The 17377-nt window shown below is 46.2% G+C and overlaps 1 protein-coding gene and 1 non-coding gene across 5 annotated transcripts in view; both read left to right on the top strand.

Moving 5' to 3' along the window:
- The window catches only part of TCP11L1 (t-complex 11 like 1), a 32495-nt gene extending 15118 nt beyond the window's left edge, over positions 1-17377 (top strand). For 3 of the 4 annotated variants that reach the window (XM_060103008.1, XM_060103010.1, XM_060103011.1), the window contains 5 exons: positions 3457-3593; positions 6279-6475; positions 10199-10380; positions 12308-12480; positions 15764-17377. In XM_060103008.1, coding sequence (XP_059958991.1) covers positions 3457-3593; positions 6279-6475; positions 10199-10380; positions 12308-12480; positions 15764-15966 — 892 coding nt within the window. In that variant the 3' untranslated portion in view covers positions 15967-17377. Of the gene's footprint in view, positions 1-3456; positions 3594-6278; positions 6476-10198; positions 10381-12307; positions 12481-13016; positions 13267-15763 lie in introns of those variants that run through there. The other variant, XM_060103009.1, reaches the window with a different exon arrangement.
- LOC132494569 (U6 spliceosomal RNA) lies at positions 3-106 on the top strand. Its single transcript, XR_009533142.1, has one exon. It is a non-coding gene; the product is annotated as a U6 spliceosomal RNA (small nuclear RNA).

Here is a 17377-nt window from a genome sequence, read left to right as displayed (position 1 = left end):
CTGTGCTCACTTCGGCAGCACATATACTAAAATTGTAACCATGCAGAGATTAGCGTGGCCCCTGTGCAAGGATAACTGGCAAGTTCGTGAAGCATTCTGTATTTTTTAAAAATAATGATTATAATAAGAAAAGGAGGGAGGGATGGAATGAAGGGAGGGAAGAGAAAGGGAAGGCTGAGAGGAAGGAAGGAAGGGGAAAAAGACAGTGAACTTGAGACTCTGGGTGAGGTTATAGTCTGTATACTCTTTAACTGGTTGAAGGCCAGTCAAGGTCAAGACTGATAATTAGCATATGTTTTAAAAATGTTAAAATTCAAATCTCTTTTTTACTAAAATCAATATAAATCCAATGAAACAAAAAGGCATGAAATATTTTTTAAAAAGCAAACATTTTGTAAACTATAGAAAAGGAGAAAGAAGGAAAAAATTCACCCTTAATTTTACCACACAAAGGCACAATCACTATTGTCATGTTGATATATAAATTTTTTTGTTTTTTTGTCTCAGCATTTTATTTTGAAAAATTACAAACATACAGAAAAGTTGCAAAAACAGTACAATCAACACTCATATAACCCTTACATAGATCCACCAGTTGTTAACGTTTAGTCAGTTTGCTTTATCTTTTTATATGTACACTGAGTATGTGCACATTGAGTATGTACATATGTATGTATATTTTTTCCCCTGAACCTTCTGATGGTTAATGTCAAATATTATGACATTTCACCCTTAACTATTTCAGCAACTACTTCCTAAGAATGTGGATATTCTCCCACATAATCAAAATACAACCAGGACATTCAAGAAATTTAACATTAATATAATCCTATTAACTAATGTTTAGTCCATGTTAACTTCCTTTAGTCTTTTGAATGTTTATTTTTAAATGTATACAATTGTGATCAAATTTATATAATTTATATGCTAATATTGGCAAAGGATTGACATGATGCTGCCTGAGAATTTGACTTTTGGTTAACTGCTTTACTGTTTTCCTGTAAACAGATGAAGGTGTTATGTATCAAAATACTACTAGGTAATATTGCTTATGGGGAAAATGACCTCTAACTGGTAAATTGCATCTAGACAGAAAGAAATGATAATGAACTATAAATACTCGATGGCACATCATACTTGATACTTCCTTGAGTGGGGAAACTTTTATAACTGGGCATGCCCCCCATAGAGACCCTAGAAGGCATGCCGTGGAGTTATTATGAGCTTTTAAGTCAGGGCGCTCCCACATTTCTGAGCTATGACTGATATTGTAACTCTTCTTGAAGAGGAGTCCTTGGTGCCACCCTGTTGGCAAGCTGTATGAATAGATGGTGCCAAACCTGTGGCTTATTGTCGTCTTGTGAGTCTGACTGTTAAGCTGAACCAAAGAAGACCTCCCGGTGGGCACTGCAAGCCTGACTTTTTTTTGTTAACATTACACCCTAATTATTTCACTTATTTTTTCATTGAAAGTATCATTGAGATAATTATATATTCACATGGAGTTGTAAGAAATAATACAGTACACTTTATCCAACTTCTCCCAGTGGTGACATTGCAAAAGTATCAGAACCAGGGTGTTGACACTGATACAGTCCACTGATCTCATTTAGATTTCCTGTATACACATGTATATGTTTATGTATAGTAACTTTTATACAATTTTATCACCTAAGTTTGAATATCCACCATCACACTCAAGATACTGAACAGTTCCAACACCACAAGGATCTCTTGCATTGCCCTTTTATAACCAACTTACATTACGTTACGTTTTTAAACTCTCCATAAGCATTTTCAGTGGCTGCAAAATATTCATTCACATAGATATGACTAACTGTTTCTCTGTTAAGATGGACAATTAGATTATGTACAGTTATTTAGTATTTAACCCTGCAGTGAACATTTCTGCACAAAACTTTTTTCTTTATTTTAGGTTATTTCTTAAAGATAGGTTCTTAAAATGGGATTACTGTGTCAGAGGATGTGAACAGTTTTAAGACTCGTTGCATGTTACCAAGTTGCTTTCCAAAAGTTTTATAAGTAAAAAAAGTTTAATCTCTAGCCTTCTTGATATCATTACGCTGTCAATATTCATTACATAGAAAAATGCCCTTCACTGTCAGGTTCCCTCAGGGTTTAGAGAGAGCATGTTGAAAAGACTGCCTAAATATAGTTACTGATTTGCTCATTCATTCAGCAAGCTCTTACTGAGCGCCTCTTATGTGCTAGGCATGGTGCTAGACATTAGAAATAATGTCGTCGGTAAGAGCTCACAATCAGCTAAGTTAAATGGGGAATTCCTTGGAAGAGAGTCCTCTGGGGAAATAGCTGGTAGCAAACTCAACCTAACTCAGATTCCTACTGGAAAGAGAAGGGACTGGGGAAACCGGTAACCTGGGAGTATACACCCTATCTGAAGGAGGCCACAGTGGCCACTTAGTGCCAGCCGATTGTAGTCGTGATGGAGTTTGGGCCCGGGTTGCCAGATCTTTTGAGTTTTCAAGAGAAGCTAGAAATCCTGGCTTTTAAAAACACTCTGAGCATAAAACATGATTGTGAGTTACTTCCAGTCAGTGGTCTGCCACTTGGCAGTCTCCAATAGTCTCTGGTTTCCTGTAGGTGGATTTAGGGGACTGTTGGGAATGCTCAAAGGAGAGGCAGAACACCTTCCAGAGAGTAGGCTGCCCCACGCATTTGGGAGACGGACAGAGTGGCAGGGTGAGGGGCCCTGAGTTGTTCCTCAGACTGTGTATCCTTTCCCATACATGTCACCTTATGTGCGGGTGAGTTTATTCTGTCATACGATGTTCAGTCAGTCCCAAAGGGCATCAGGGGACTGGGAGGACATTTGATCCTGTTCTTACCTCTGTGTAGGACCACACCTAAACCTGCACCTTGGGTTCTTATCCACCTTCTGCAAGTAGGTCAATTAGCAGCTCCTGACCTCTGGTAAGAGTGCTGCTGGTTTGTGACAGGCATGGTATGGAAGGCATCCTTGGCGCTGCGTCAGGTCTGCCCATCGGTTACATTCAGAGTGTGAACTAGCAATTATGCCATGAGAGCTAGAGCATAAAACCTGCCGTGAACATATTAACCTGTGTGAGCACGGAGACCAGGTGGTGAACTCTCTGCTCTTAACCTCGGGTCTGGGGCCGTCCTTCCTCTGCGGCCAAGAGGGCTGACCCAGAGCCAAAGAATGAGCTCTGGGTCTGACCGACAGTGGGGGAAGTGACGTTTGCCTAGGGGCAAGGGTGGGGACAGGGAGCAGCTTAAAAATTTGCAGTCCTTTCTTCTAAATTTGTTTTTTTTAATCTGCGTTCTCATGGCTTCTCCAACTTTTCTTGCCACCCTTTCTGAGATGAAAAAACTGTCTCAAATCAGCTCACTTCATTTTTTTTTACAGCAGTGTTTACTTTACAAGTGTCTAGTGATAAATCCTTTTATCTCTTTCAGGGCAATTTTTTCCGTGTTGGACCTAATGAAAGTGGACATGGCAAACTTTGCTGTCAGTAGCATTAGGCCACATCTCATGCAGCAGTCAGTTGAATATGAAAGGAAGCAGTTTCAAGAGTTTTTGGAGAAGCAGCCAAGTATGTTTAATGTTTTGTGGTGCCTGTTCGTTGTCTGTTTTTTCATTTTAGTGGCCGTAGCTTGCCGCATAATGATATTTTCAAAACAAAATGAGAATGTAGTATGAGAGTGAAACTGTGCACCTCAGATTGGGACTTGAACCCACATGCTGGGACTCAAACCCAGCCAAAACCCATGGCCTTCCAACTGAGATCGCACACTTGGTTTCAGGACTTAATGAAGCTCAGGTTCGTGATATCTCATCGCAGAAAGAGTTCAGTGAGAGACAAAGTGATAGGTAAGAAGTGGATTTATTTAGAGAGAAACACTCCACAGACAGAGTATGGGCCATCCCAGAAGGTGAGAAAGGCACCATGGTGTGAGGTTGTCAGTTTTTATAAGGGTGGGTAATTTATAGGCTAATGAGTGGGAGGAGTATTCCAGCTATTTCAGGAAGGGGCGGTGATTTCCAGGAATTGGGCCACCACCTACTTTTTGATTCTTATGGTGGGCCTGGGAACTGTCATGGCGCCTGTGGGTGTGTCATTTAACTTGCTGATGTGTTACAGTGAGCCTATACTGAGGCTCCAGGTCTAGTGGAAGTTGACTTGTCCGCCATCTTGGACCCATTTGGTTCTAATAAGTTTATGTCACGTCCTCGGGTTATGTCATTCTTTCAAGGGTTGTGCCCTGCCCTCTTCCCTCCTGTTTCAGGAGTGGTCTGATTTGAAGACAGAAAAGCACAAGATGTTAGGCCCTGAAAACTTAGTTGACAAGCAAGAGAACTATAAGTAGGAGAGGAGAACAGAAATTTAAAAAAACAAAGAAGTCCTAAATTAAATGGGTTTTTATGAAAACACCAGTTTGAGGTGAATTGTATACTTGGCCTTGGTTTTAAAAACATGACAAACTTCTTAGGACTATTTAGCTTACTTTTCTCCTCTCTATGAGGTACGTCAAGAAATTTCACTTTGCTTCTCTTCTATATGCATAAATCTCCTGGCTTCGTACCCAGAAAAAGTCTCATTTTTATGAACCTCAGATGACTGCAGGAAACAGATAAATTAGAATCCAAACTATGTTTCATTTCTAGGGTGTTTTTTTGGCCTCTGCACTGGCAGCTGATGTTCTAAGTGAACTGCAGTCTTCAGTTCCAATTTATTACGAGTTCCATTTAGCCTCTAAGTTTGCGGGTCACAAGATGAAAATGGCAGTCTCTGGATAGATTGTGTTGCCTGACCAGGTTCAGGTCAGCCGTTGCTCATCCAGCCCCAGGCAGAGGAGTTGGAACTGGTCCTGAGGGCCAGGAGGAGTCAAGAAAGGGCAGAGTTGAAGGAGCAGTACTAGAAGATTGGTTAGTGTTTACTGTGTACTAGGCTTGTGTCAAGGGTGTACCTGTGTTGCCATAGGTGACCTCACAGTAAGCCTATGAGGTTTTATTTTGGCTGTGCCAGGCGGCCTGCGGGATCTTAGTTCCCTGACCAGGGATCGAACCTATGCCCCTTGCATTGGGAGCTCAGAGTCTTAACCACTGGACTGCCAGGGAAGTCCCCAGATTTTGAGAGATTTTTGATCAGAATTGATGACCACACAGCTCCCTTTCCCAACTGGTATTTTACTGCCCCTCAGGAGAAACCAGGGTTGCAGTTTACAGGCTGAAGAGCCTTTGTATGAGGGCCAGGTGCGGACAGCCGGGGCCCAGGCGCTGAGCCGGTCCGAGTCTAGTGCTTATCACTCACAGCATGAAAGCCGAGGTTTTCCAGAGCTGGTCGCCTACAGAATGCTGTCTGCAGAGGCGAAAGGGAGAGCGAAGCTTGGAACCAAGAGCTCGGCGTGATCAGCATGTGGGCAGAACCAGAGGAGTGTCCTGTTGCAGCAGCGAAGAGTGGACTCCAGCCATGCCCTCGGCTGCCCATTTTGTTTTAAGGTGGCCTCCACTGGCAAGGCTGCAACCTATTCCAGGTCCTGTCAGAGGGGTGTTTGCTCATACAATGTGGACAAAAACCTCATCTTCTCTCTCTTGTGTCCCTCAGAGTCCCTGGTGCATTATTCAGCTTAGAAAAGTAGGGGAAGCGTGCTGGCAGATGAAAGACAACTGAGGTTCCCCACCCCCACCCCGCAGTGCTCCAGACACTGCACAGTATGCGTCAAATACGTGACAGAACTCACCCCCCCACCCCACCCCCACAAGGCTGAAAGTAAACCAGATTGATACAAGACTAAGATCTAGACAAGGACAAGCCTCATCTTTGCTGTGGAGGACACTTTACACTGGGAAACTCTAGTCAGTGTCTCACCCCATCTGTCTCTGGGCAATAATTTTTGCATCTCACTGAGCTGGAGCCAGCAGAGCTTCCAGCCACGTATCATGCAGGAGTGGCCAGGGTGGGAGAGAAGAGAGCGGAGGTGTGTTGAACATCCGAGGTGGCATTTATATCCATTGTCGTGGTTAGTCCTCACAGCAGCCTGTGAGGTGGTGGTGGACATTTCTTTGTATTAAGAATCTGGATAGTCAAACAGACTATGACGTATCTAAGTACACTCAGCTGGTAACTGGCAATCTTGTGATGTGAACCGAGGTCTATTTGATTCCAAAGTCCGTACTTTATACTTTACCACAGTTCCAGGATGATCTTCCCTAAAGTAATTCTGGGAAGCATCCGTCCAGAGCGTTCCAGTAATGTTCGAAGCCTTGCTTTTCACAGATTCCCTGGACTTTGTCACCCAATGGCTGGAAGAAGCCACAGATGACCTTAGGAATCAGAAGTATAGAAATGCCCTGCCGGCTGTGGGAGAGGCCTCTGGCTCTGGGGACGGTCCCGGACCAGATCCTGTTGCTGTCCAGAATTATGCGTACCTGAAGCTTCTGAAATGGGACCACCTCCACAGACCTTTCCCCGAAGTAGGTGCTCCAGAGCCCTCGGACTGCTCATTTCTTTTTTGTGCTGCTGAACTTAAAAAATAATAATAGTTACAATTCACATACCAGAAAAATCTCCCTTATAAGTTGTATAATTCACTGGTTTTTAGTACATTCACAGAGTTACACTTCCATTACCGCTGTTTAATTTCAGAACATTTCCGTCACCCAGAAAGAAGTCCTGTACCCATTAGCAGTCACAACCCTCGCCCCACCCCCTGGCAACCATTAATCTTTATGTCCCTATGGATTTGGCCTATTCTGGACTTTTCGTTTATACGGAATCATGCAATATTGGCCATTCGTGTCTGGCTTCTTAGCATCATTCTTTTTAATTTTTTTGATTGTGTTAAAATATACACAACATAAAATGTACCATTTCTAAGTGTACAGTTTAGTGGCACTAAGTGCGTTCGCATGACTTTGCAGCCATCACAGCCACCGATTCATGGAACCAGTTGGAACCCAGTACCCTTCACACACTACCTCCTCTTTCCTCCCTCCCCCGGTTCCTCTGTGTTTCTGCATCTGACTACTTTAGCTACCTCATATGAGTGAAATCACACAGTATTTGTCCTTTTGTGACTTGCTTATTTCACTTAGTATAATATCTTCGTGGTTCATCCACGATGTTGTTTGTGGCAGCATTTCTTTTCAAGGCTGAATAATATTCCATTGTATGGCTATACCCCGTTTTACTTTATTCATTGATGGACAACTGAATGGGCTACTTTTGGGCTGTCGTGAGTTGTGCTGCTCTGAATATTTGTGTACAGGTTTGTGTGTGGCCATGTGTTCTCAGTTCTCTTGGGTATGTACCTAGGATTAGAATTGCTGGCTCATGTGGTGACTCAAGTTTAACATCCTGAGGAACTGCCAGACTAGTTTCCAAAGCACCTGCCTCATTTTACAGTCCCACCAGCAGTGTATGGGGCTTCTAGTGTGTGCTGCTGAGCTTCTGTCCTGGTTTTACTCATCTTGATGAAAACCCTAACAGTGACGGTGCTTTTCAGTTTTATCTAAAGAAACTTCTTCCCCTTCGATGCAGAGCAATATATATATATTTTTAAATTTATTTTATTTATTTATTTTTGGCTGCATTGTGTCTTTGTTGCTGCGTGCAGTCTTTCTCTAGCTGTGGCTCGCGGGCTCTAGGCACACGGGCTTCAGTAGTTGTGGCGCGTGGGCTTCGTTGCTCCGCGGCATGTGGGATCTTCCTGGACCAGGGCTTGAACCCATGTCCCCTGCATTGGCAGGCGGATTCCTAACCACTTCGCCACCAAAGAAGCCCAGAGCAATATTTTTTTTCTTTGTATGTTTTTGGCAGTAAGTGCTTCTAACTGCAGGAGTCCTTTAAGGAGATGACTAATGGGGGATTCCCCCAGCAAATAGCTGGTTTGGCGTCTAGACTCCCCCTCTTTTTTGAGGGCACTCAGGCTTCTTATCTCTAGCCTCAGATCCTGCTACTTCTCTAAGTTTCTTTCTCAGTTCCTTATTTTTCTTTTTAAGATGTTGTGAGCCTAAGGTTTCACCTCTTTCCTCTGAGTTCCCTGTTTTGTGCCAGAGCAAGCTCTCAAGGGGGTATTGAAGTGGGGGTGGGGAGCTTCCTTCCTGCAGAGTGACATGCTCTCTCCTCTCTCCTGCAGACATTTCTCTCAAAAAATAGCCGTGGGGGGCTTCCCTAGTGGCGCAGTGGTTGAGAGTCCGCCTGCCGATGCAGGGGACACGGGGTCGTGCCCCGGTCCGGGAAGATCCCACATGCCGCGGAGCGGCTGGGGCCGTGAGCCATGGCCGCTGAGCCTGCACGTCCGGAGCCTGTGCTCCGCAACGGGAGAGGCCACAACAGTGAGAGGCCCGCGTACCAAAAAAAAAAAAAAAAAAAAAATAGCCGTGGGGAAAACGGTGTTTTCACTGGGGACAGATGTCTACTCTCAGAATTGATCCTTGGAAATCCTTTGCATCCTAAACCCAAGTACGGCATACTGCTAGGAGGCCGCAATGCAAGGATGCTGCCCTGTAATAAAGTGAAGTAAAAAAAGAGACTGGTAAAGCCTCTCTGTTTAACAGTGGAGGAGTCTCAGCCTTCAAAGATGGTTTTTACTTCTTAGGGAGAATTCTGGGCTAAGACTCCACATTGTTAATGTCTCGATTTGGTGTGTCAGTTTCTTGCAGCAAGACTGGTCCTTCAAGTTTATTTGATTCATCTGTAAAAACTCAGATCAGAAGTCATTTCTCCTCAGCCTTTCCACTTCCCTTTACCTCCTCACCCCACACAGAGGACTTTGGCCTGGCAGGGCCCAGGCCTGTCAATAACACGGGGACACTGTCATGGAAATTCACTCACTGACTACTTTCCAGGCATTATCTGTTGTTCCTACTTTTTCTACTTATCGTTCATTTTTCTCTTTCTTTATTCACTCCCCAGTTCTTGAGAGCCTCCTTTATGCTGGATACTGAGGGGGATACCGAGGTGAATAAGTGTATTTCTCCCCTCCTTCCCTCCTGTGCCCTGGATGGGGTGGCTGGTTGTCTGGTTTGCCCAGGACTGGGAGTGAGCGTGGGGAGGGGAAGTGTTCACAGGACCTGGGAGTTTCAGTTTTTAAACCAGGCCACTCCCGGAAAAACTGGGATGAGTTGGTCCCCTGTGTACCGCATTACTCTTTCCCGTCTAATGATGTAATTCCTATTTATTGAGTGCTGGCTCTGCCGGCCACTTTATTATTATCTTTCTTTTTTAAATACATTTATTTATTTATTTCTGGCTGCCTTGGGTCTTTGTTGCTGCTTGCAGGCTTTCTCTAATTGCGGTGAGCAGGGGCTACTCTTCGTTGTGGTGCGCGGGCTTCTCACTGCGGTGGCTTCCCTTGTTGCGGAGCACGGGCTCTAGGCACGCGGGCTTCAGTAGATGCCGCACGTGGGCTCAGTAGTTGTGGCTCGTGGGCTCTACAGCACAGGCTCAGTAGTTGTGGCTCATGGGCTTAGTTGCTCCACGGCCTGTGGGATCTTCCTGGACCAGGGATCGAACCCGTGTCCCCGGCATTGGCAGGCAGATCCTCAACCACTGCGCCACCAGGGAAGTCCCAGCCACTTTATATACATGGTCTTTTTTCATCTTTCTTTCTTTCTTTCTTTTTAATTTTTATTGGAATATAATTGATTTACAGTGTTGTGTTACTTTCTGCTGTAAAGCAAAGTGAATCAGTTATACATATACATATATCCACTCTTTTTTAGATTCTTTTCCCATATAGGTCATTACAGAGTATTGAGTAGCGTTCCCTGTGCTATACAGTAGGTCCTTAATAGTTATCTATTTTATACATAGTAGAGTGTATATTGTCAATCCCAGTCTCCCAACTTATCCCTCTCCCCTTTTTTCATCTTTAAAACAGCGCTGTGAAGGAGGAATCCCCATTTTGCCTAGGGCTCAGAGAGTTGAAGAAACCTGCATGAGGTTGTGCTGCTATTAAATGATGAAGTGGATTTACACCCCCGTCTGGCTCATGTTGTACTGCAGCCTTCCTAAGGGAGAGGGGCGCTGCGGTGGAAGAATTCACACCTGACTCCCTTATGGCCGGCTCTGAAGGGACTAGAAAGTCCTCAGGGGAACTTCAGAGGCCTCCGTATGGGCTGTGGCCCCATTGCCCTCTGCTGGTGACAGCCCAAACCTGCAGCTCAGGATGATTTCTGTTTTATTCATTGCAGACAGTTTTGATGGACCAATCTCGCTTCCAAGAGTTCCAGCTCCAGCTGGCGCAACTGACTGTCCTGGGGGCCGTGTTGCTGGTCACGTTCAGCATGGCAGCCCCAGGAATTTCCAGCCGGGCCGACTTCGCTGAGAAACTCAAGATGATTGTGAAGATTCTGCTCACAGATATGCATCTGCCGTAAGTGACAGAGAGCTGTGGCGTCCAGGCCCTTCAACAGATGGTGGGAGGCAGCGGGTGGCAGGGAGCAGACTGGAGCGGAGGTCTGCGGTGTAAGGCAGAATTGGGGCCACTTGCCGGAGACTGAGGAAACCTGGCACTCCAGTGTTCTTCACCCCCGCAGGATTTACTCTGGGTCACACGGTCAAAGTTAGAGTCCACTCCAGGGCTGATTAGCAAGGCTCTAGGACGGTGGCTTTCAATTGTTTGTGACCAGGACGCATAGTAAGAAATTCATCTTCCGTGGTGACAGTGCATACTTGGACACACATGTAACTGCAATAAAAACTTCACCAAGTGAAACTTACCCAACTGTGCTTAATACTTCCTGATATTTCTATTCTATTCTTATCCCATTAAAAAGAAAAAAAATACTGGTTGCTACCCAATAAATTGCTTTTATAATCAACTAATAGTTTGGTCAACACAGTCCTAGGGAAAGGTCAAATAAGAAACAAGCTGCATTCTTCCAGAGTGTGTGAATGTGACTAAAGTTTTCTGCCCTTTGCACACTCATAGACATCTTGTGCTGAGCGTAAATGGATTATTTATCAACCAGCACCAATCTACACTTGTGTGAGGGCAACTGCTTCTGCAGTGAAATCAGATTAGGTGATTTATGTGGTTTCCAGCATATAGAATATTTTTGAATGTTTCTAAGTAAACCTGTATCTGACAAGGTCCACCTCAGAGGATTCTCCAAGTGGGATGTCCCCAGACCTTCTCCTCCTCCTTACAAAGTGGAGGAATTGGCTGCTGGGTTTGCACACAGCTTGCATGTGTGCAGTGTGATGAGGGGCATGTCCACGAGTTGTGACCTGGGGCTCAACAGTCTTGACTCAGGCCTGCAGGGTGTTTGCTGAGGCGAGGCCTGGCCCGAGGCCCTTGCACAGGTGTGGCCCTGGGCTGCCACCTAGGTCCCCCTCCAGTAAAACTGCTCTGTCAAAGCTACTGAGGAGGAGGGCCTGTCCAGCGCTTCCTTGGGAGGCCGGCCCTGCCTTGTCCACCCTGGCCCCAGCAGCAAGTCCTGGGGCTCTCACATTTGCTCCCACTCATTCTACTGTACACAGCCTCTAGATCCAGGACAAAGGCAATTGCCTTCTCAGACAACACCCTGCAGCACAAGGGCTCTCCACAGAGACTCCAGGGGAGCCCAGGAGCCCCAGGAAATAGAGGTGTGAATTTTAACTTTTAGATTTTAATTTTATTTGTTCTTTGAAAGTCGTTAATACACTGTGTTTCAAAAGCCTAAAGGGGGCTTCCCTGGTGGCGCAGTGGTTGAGAGTCCGCCTGCCGATGCAGGGGACACGGGTTCGTGCCCCGGTCCGGGAAGATCCCACATGCCACGGAGCGGCTGGGCCCGTGAGCCATGGCTGCTGAGCCTGCGCGTCCGGAGCCTGTGCTCCACAACAGGAGAGGCCACAACAGTGAGAGGCCCGCGTACCGCAAAAAAAAAAAAAAAAAAAAAGCCTAAAGGGACAAAGTGGTATCCAATGAAAAGTTTCTCTCCCCCTTCCGTCCCGCGGCTGCCACATTTCTGGTTTCTGGTGTGTTGCTCCAGAGGTGTCCAAGGTAGTCCTAAGTCAGTTCCAGGGTTATTTCACCACACAGATGCTAGCAAGAAGTTAGCTTTTAGATTGTCGGACCAGGCATAACCTGAGCCCTCCCCGTGCCACTGTTCTTTCTGGCAGAGAGACAAAGTCCCCTGAGTTGGATGGACGCAGTCTGAGGGGCTCAGGGCAGGGAAGAGGCACAGTTTTCCCTTTGAACCCATCAGTCTGTGAATTGGTCGCTGTGACTCTCCCCAGGCGGGGGCTTGGCGGGGGGCATGTGTACTTTGTTGATGGGCCCTTTCTTCACTGGCTTCTCCTTCCCTTCTCTGCTCAAGCTCCTTCCATCTGGAGGATGCCCTGACTACCATTGGGGAGAAAGTCTGCCTGGAGGTGAGCAGCTGCCTTTCCCTGTGCGGGTTCAGCCCCCTCACCACGGACAAGGAGACCGTGCTCAAGGGCCAGATCCAGGCTGTGGCCAGTCCTGACAACCCCATCCGCAGGATCGTGGGTACGTTTGGGTGAAGGCGGGACCAGGGATATGCCTGCGATGGGCTGGCAGACAGGTCCCTCTGCGGACATCTAGAAGGGTTTGATGGATTACGAGTGCCAGTGAGTGATTATTCACTGTAGTGCAGTTAGGGTGACCCGAAGCTTTGGCCAAGTGACTAGGCAGCCATCACTGTCCTGAGGGCTCTGGCTTTGGAATCACCAGTCTTTGTTCAGAACCCTGCTCCATCCAGCACTGTGAGGTGGTGGGAAACAATATATTGGTGTCTGCCCCTGGCCCCTGGCCCAGAGCTCCTGAAACTCTGGTAGTTTCCTCAGTGATAAGAGCTCTAGGAGCATCTTTTGTTCTAGTGTTTGGTCTCTGACCTTGGCTCCTGACCCGGAGCTCCTACCTCCTTTGGAATTTCCTGGGTGCTGGGAGTGTCTTGCGTTCTGAGTAGGTGACTCTTGATGGGCTCCTGGGTGGAGGCTGGTCACCCGAAAGACCAAGCCATGATTAGAAGCTTAGAACTTTCAGCCCCGCCCTCCATCCTCCAGAGAGAGGAGAGGGGCTAGAAATGCCTACGTGATGAAACCTTCACAGAAGTCCCAAAAGTACAAGGTTTGGAGAGCTTCTGGGTTGCTGAAAACATCCGTGCAGTGGACGGGTGGTGCACCCCAGCTCCGCGGGAACAGAAGCTCTTGCTCTCTGGACTCTCCCCGACTTCACCCTATGTATGGCTTCTTCCGACTCTTCATTTGTACCCTTTATCAGATCCTTTATTATATAATAAACTGGTAAACCTAAGTAAGTGTTTCCCTGAGTTCTGTGAGCTATTCTAGCAAATCATCAAAATCCAAGGGAGGGACTTTCCTGGTGGCGCAGTGGTTGAGGGTCCACCTGCCGATGCAGGGGACACGGGTTCGTGCCCTGGTCCAGGAAGATCCCACGTGCCGTGGAGCGGCTGGGCCCATGAGCCATGGCCGCTGAGCCTGTGCGTCCGGAGCCTGTGCTCCGCAACGGGAGAGGCCACAGCAGTGAGAGGCCCGCGTACCGCAAAAAAAAAAAAAAAAAAAAGCCAAGGGAGAGGACGTCATGGCAACCTCCGATTTGTAGTCAAGTCAGAAGTTGTGGATGACCTGCGGGCCTACTCCTCGTGATCGGCTTCTGAAGTCGGGGGGCAGTCTTCTGGACCTGAGCCCTTAACCTGTGGGATCTGAGGCTATCTGCACGTAGTGTCAGAACTGAGTAAAATTGTAGGATGCCCAGCTGGGGTCACAGAGAATTGCTTGGCGTGGGGACGCTTCTCCCCCGGATCTGGAGTCAGAAGCGTTTTGAATGTGGTAATGGCGCGAGGGTAAGGGAGAAGTATAGCTGTAGTACAAGGCTAGGATGGGTTTTCTTTACAAGCGCTTACTGTGTAGCCTGAGCAAGTGACGTGATACTTGAGTTTCATCATCTCTATAAAGGGGGTAATACCAACACCTGCAGGGTTGCTGAGAGGACTGCAGGTGATAAGATATGTAAGGTGCTTACTGTAGAACCTGGCAGCACATAAGGAGGACTCACTAACGAGTCGCAGTTATTAAAAATATTACTCTGGACTTCCCTGGTGGTCCAGTGGTTAAGACTCTGCACTTCCAGTGCAGGGGGCATATATATATATTACTCTGCTATATGAGCTGTGACTTTCCATCATCACTGGTTGATTCTGTTCACTACATCTAATATTTAATTTTTACATCTAATACATTTAATATTTAATTTTTAAAATTATTGTCATTTAATTAATTGTAAAGTCCTTCCTTAACTTCTTTACGAACTCAGATAGATGTTCATCTTACAGATAATGGAAAGTTAGCAGGCTTCAGGCAAAAGCAGAATGATCTGTGGTTATCAGATTCTAGGTTGGAGTGGAGGCTGAACCAGTGACATGGGTGTGCTTCTAATACCATGACTTTTAAAAATTTCATCCCAGGCCCGCATTAGTCACAGTTTCATCTGCAGGTCCCTCAGGAGGAGCTTCCTGATGCTGCAGGGCCCTCGGACTGTCGAGATCATTGTTGTCAACTGGGGTGGGGATGCGGGGAAGTGCTGTGAGGAGACCACTGGCTACTAAGCTGCTCCCTTAGTCCTGTCATCTAGGTTGTTTAGTCTCAGCCAGTTGAGTGTGTTACTGGACTCCAAAAGATGTAAGTCAGTTGCACCTGAGAAGGTTCCCTAGGGCATGAGGTGGGTGTGAAGTTTGAAAACGCTTATTTAATATAAATGCTGCTATTGCTTTTGTAATAAAATCTGCAAGGTGTGGCTTGCACACACACTTTTTTGGCAGCTGAGGACACACAGGAAAGTGCAAAAATATCATACCAGGGGGTGGGCTAAAGAAGCATCAAACTAAATGATTCCTCAGAGTAGGACAAGTTGCCCACAACTCCATGGCCTTCATTGCAAGCTTTGGAGAAGGAGGCTTAGGCTTCTTTCATGTGGGCTTATGGGAAAATCTAGATCACAAGCCAATAGGCTGGAGTCTTTTTTTTTTTAAATAAATTTATTTATTTATTTATTTATTTTTGGCTGTGTTGGGTCTTCGTTGTTGCGCACGGGCTTTCTCTAGTTGCGGCGAGCGGGGGCTACTCTTGGTTGTGGTGTGTGGGCTTCTCCTTGTGGTGGCTTCTCTTGTTCGGGAGCACGGGCTCTAGGCGCGTGGGCTTCAGTAGTTGTGGCTTGCGGGCTTAGTTGCTCTGCGGCATGTGGGATCTTCCCGGACCAGGGCTCGAACCTGTGTCCCCTGCATTGGCAGGCGGATTCCTAACCACTGTGCCACCAGGGAAGTCCCTTTCTCTTCTCTTTTGAACTTGCATTTCCTGCTTTATTTTTCCTCCCATTTTTTATATGATCTTAAACAATGGCTCATGTTGGTCTCAGTGTGCCTTGCTCTTCTGAGAGCAGAACCTGGCAGCACCTTAATCTCCCATTGATCGTTCATACATTTATCCTTGCTTTCCAAGTGTATTTTGGGCTTTGCCTGGTGGCCAGGCTTCATGGCAGGCACTGTGCTGGGTGCTGAGGAGAGAATGATGAACAAGATGAGCGTGGTCCCACCCCGTGGAGCGGACCAGCTTTGGGGTTTTGCGGGGGAGTACAGTACAAATGGGATGAATGTTCAGAAGTGGGAGGTGCCTCAGGATGGTCAGGGAAGACTTTCCCGAAAAGGTGATGTTTAAGCTGAAAACTGAAGCATAAATAGGAGCTTGTAAAGTCACCCTGACCAAGAAGAAAACAACTGCTTTCTTTTCTATCGCAGATTCCCGAATCCTGACCTTCTTAGAAACCTACCTTGTCTCCAGTCATCAGAAGCCATTGCCCACAGCCCCAGGGGGATTAGGTCCAGTTCAAACAGAGCTGGAGGAAGTTGCCATTAAGTTCGTGCGCCTGGTCAACTATAACAAGATGGTCTTCAGTCCCTACTATGATGCGATCCTCAGTAAGATCCTTGTCAGACCCTAACTAATGCCTGTGCTCCCTGCAGCAGCAGTGTTACCCACTTGACCTGTTCTCAGCTGTAGTGTTGCTTTGGAAAATGGCTGCTTAGTACATTTCTGTTTAACAGCACTGATGCCCAAAGGAAGAATATTGTGTATCACTGTTGAAAAGACTTGTTGAAAAATGTACTAACTTCTCTTTTGAGGGTTTGTGTTTATGAGTGCAAGTTTACAAATCAGAGAAGCTTTTCGTTATCGTGAGTTTTGTAGGTAGCACTCAGCTTTTAACGGGTGGACTGCCGTGTGTCTCCACCCACACCCTATCATGATCGTAGTTGCCTCGTCTCTCCCAGCAGCCCGGGACCTCTTCTGCCATCTGGCTCGTTTTTCTTTCAGACACCCAAGAGTATCTGACAGCCACCCCAGAGTGAACAGAACCAGGCCGTGATGCGTTTAGACCCTTGCCCCTCTCTTGCCCAGCCCAGCCCTCCTTCCTCCATGTATTTTGTGTTGGAAGGACTTTATACAGTCTCACTGCCTCCACACACCTCCCGCACCCACTATTTATTGCTTTCTCCCTACCTGGGCTAGCCGGAGCCTCAGAACCCTTTTGTTCTAGAGGAGAGTTATTTGATTTTAAAAAGCTTACTTGTTTTTACAAAATTACTTCTGAGCCTGGATGATAGCAGTTATGGGATCTAGAGAAAGGAAAATTCTGTGACTTTTATGCCTTGAAAGTCAAGGAGGAATATTTTTTTAAATATATGTTAGTGTAATGTATAGAAGAGGACAGATGTCTGAAGTTTTTACTGAGAAGTTCACTCTGATACAATACATAGATGTATTGATTGGATTCGAATTCCAGCATTGGATTTAAGTGTTTTCAGGTAAAATAGCGTCAGCTCACTTATTTCTTGGAAAACGAAGTTATAGGAAATCCCTGGTTTCTGAGCAGTATTTATTGAGGAACTTCAGTGGCCAGAATTCCTGACATATCCTGTGACTGAAAGGGTAGCTTGGCTCTCACAGGTGACCTGTTCTGTTAAAAAAAAATAAAATGTGCGCACGTGCCTGTGTGTATTTTAGACAGGGACATTTTGTTAGAAACAGCCATGAAGTTGTTGGGCGATCTCCAGTTGCCAGAATCATGCAAGGAATCCCTTCATTCAAGCCGATGAGGGCTGGGGTGGAGCTGGGGACAGCGTTGGGGAAACATCCACCCTGTACACTGTCTAGTGATGCGAGGCTTCAGAGGAGTGAAGGTTATACTGGGAATGTGATTTCTCCAAGTATTTGCTTCTAATATTTTTACTTGCAGTCAGAAATGTATGCTGAGTTACATGGTCAGAGGTCATATTAATAAACTTTAGGCTGAAGGACAAATCCTCCAAGGTTTCACTGGAAGGGGATGAAAGCTCAGTTAGTAGAACTTTTAA

Source organism: Mesoplodon densirostris, chromosome 7, assembly GCF_025265405.1.
Source record: "Mesoplodon densirostris isolate mMesDen1 chromosome 7, mMesDen1 primary haplotype, whole genome shotgun sequence".
In the NCBI taxonomy this organism is placed as follows: Eukaryota; Metazoa; Chordata; class Mammalia; order Artiodactyla; family Ziphiidae; genus Mesoplodon; species Mesoplodon densirostris.
The sequence above is the reverse complement of the archived record's forward strand: the minus strand, read 5'-3'. Positions and strand labels throughout refer to the sequence as shown.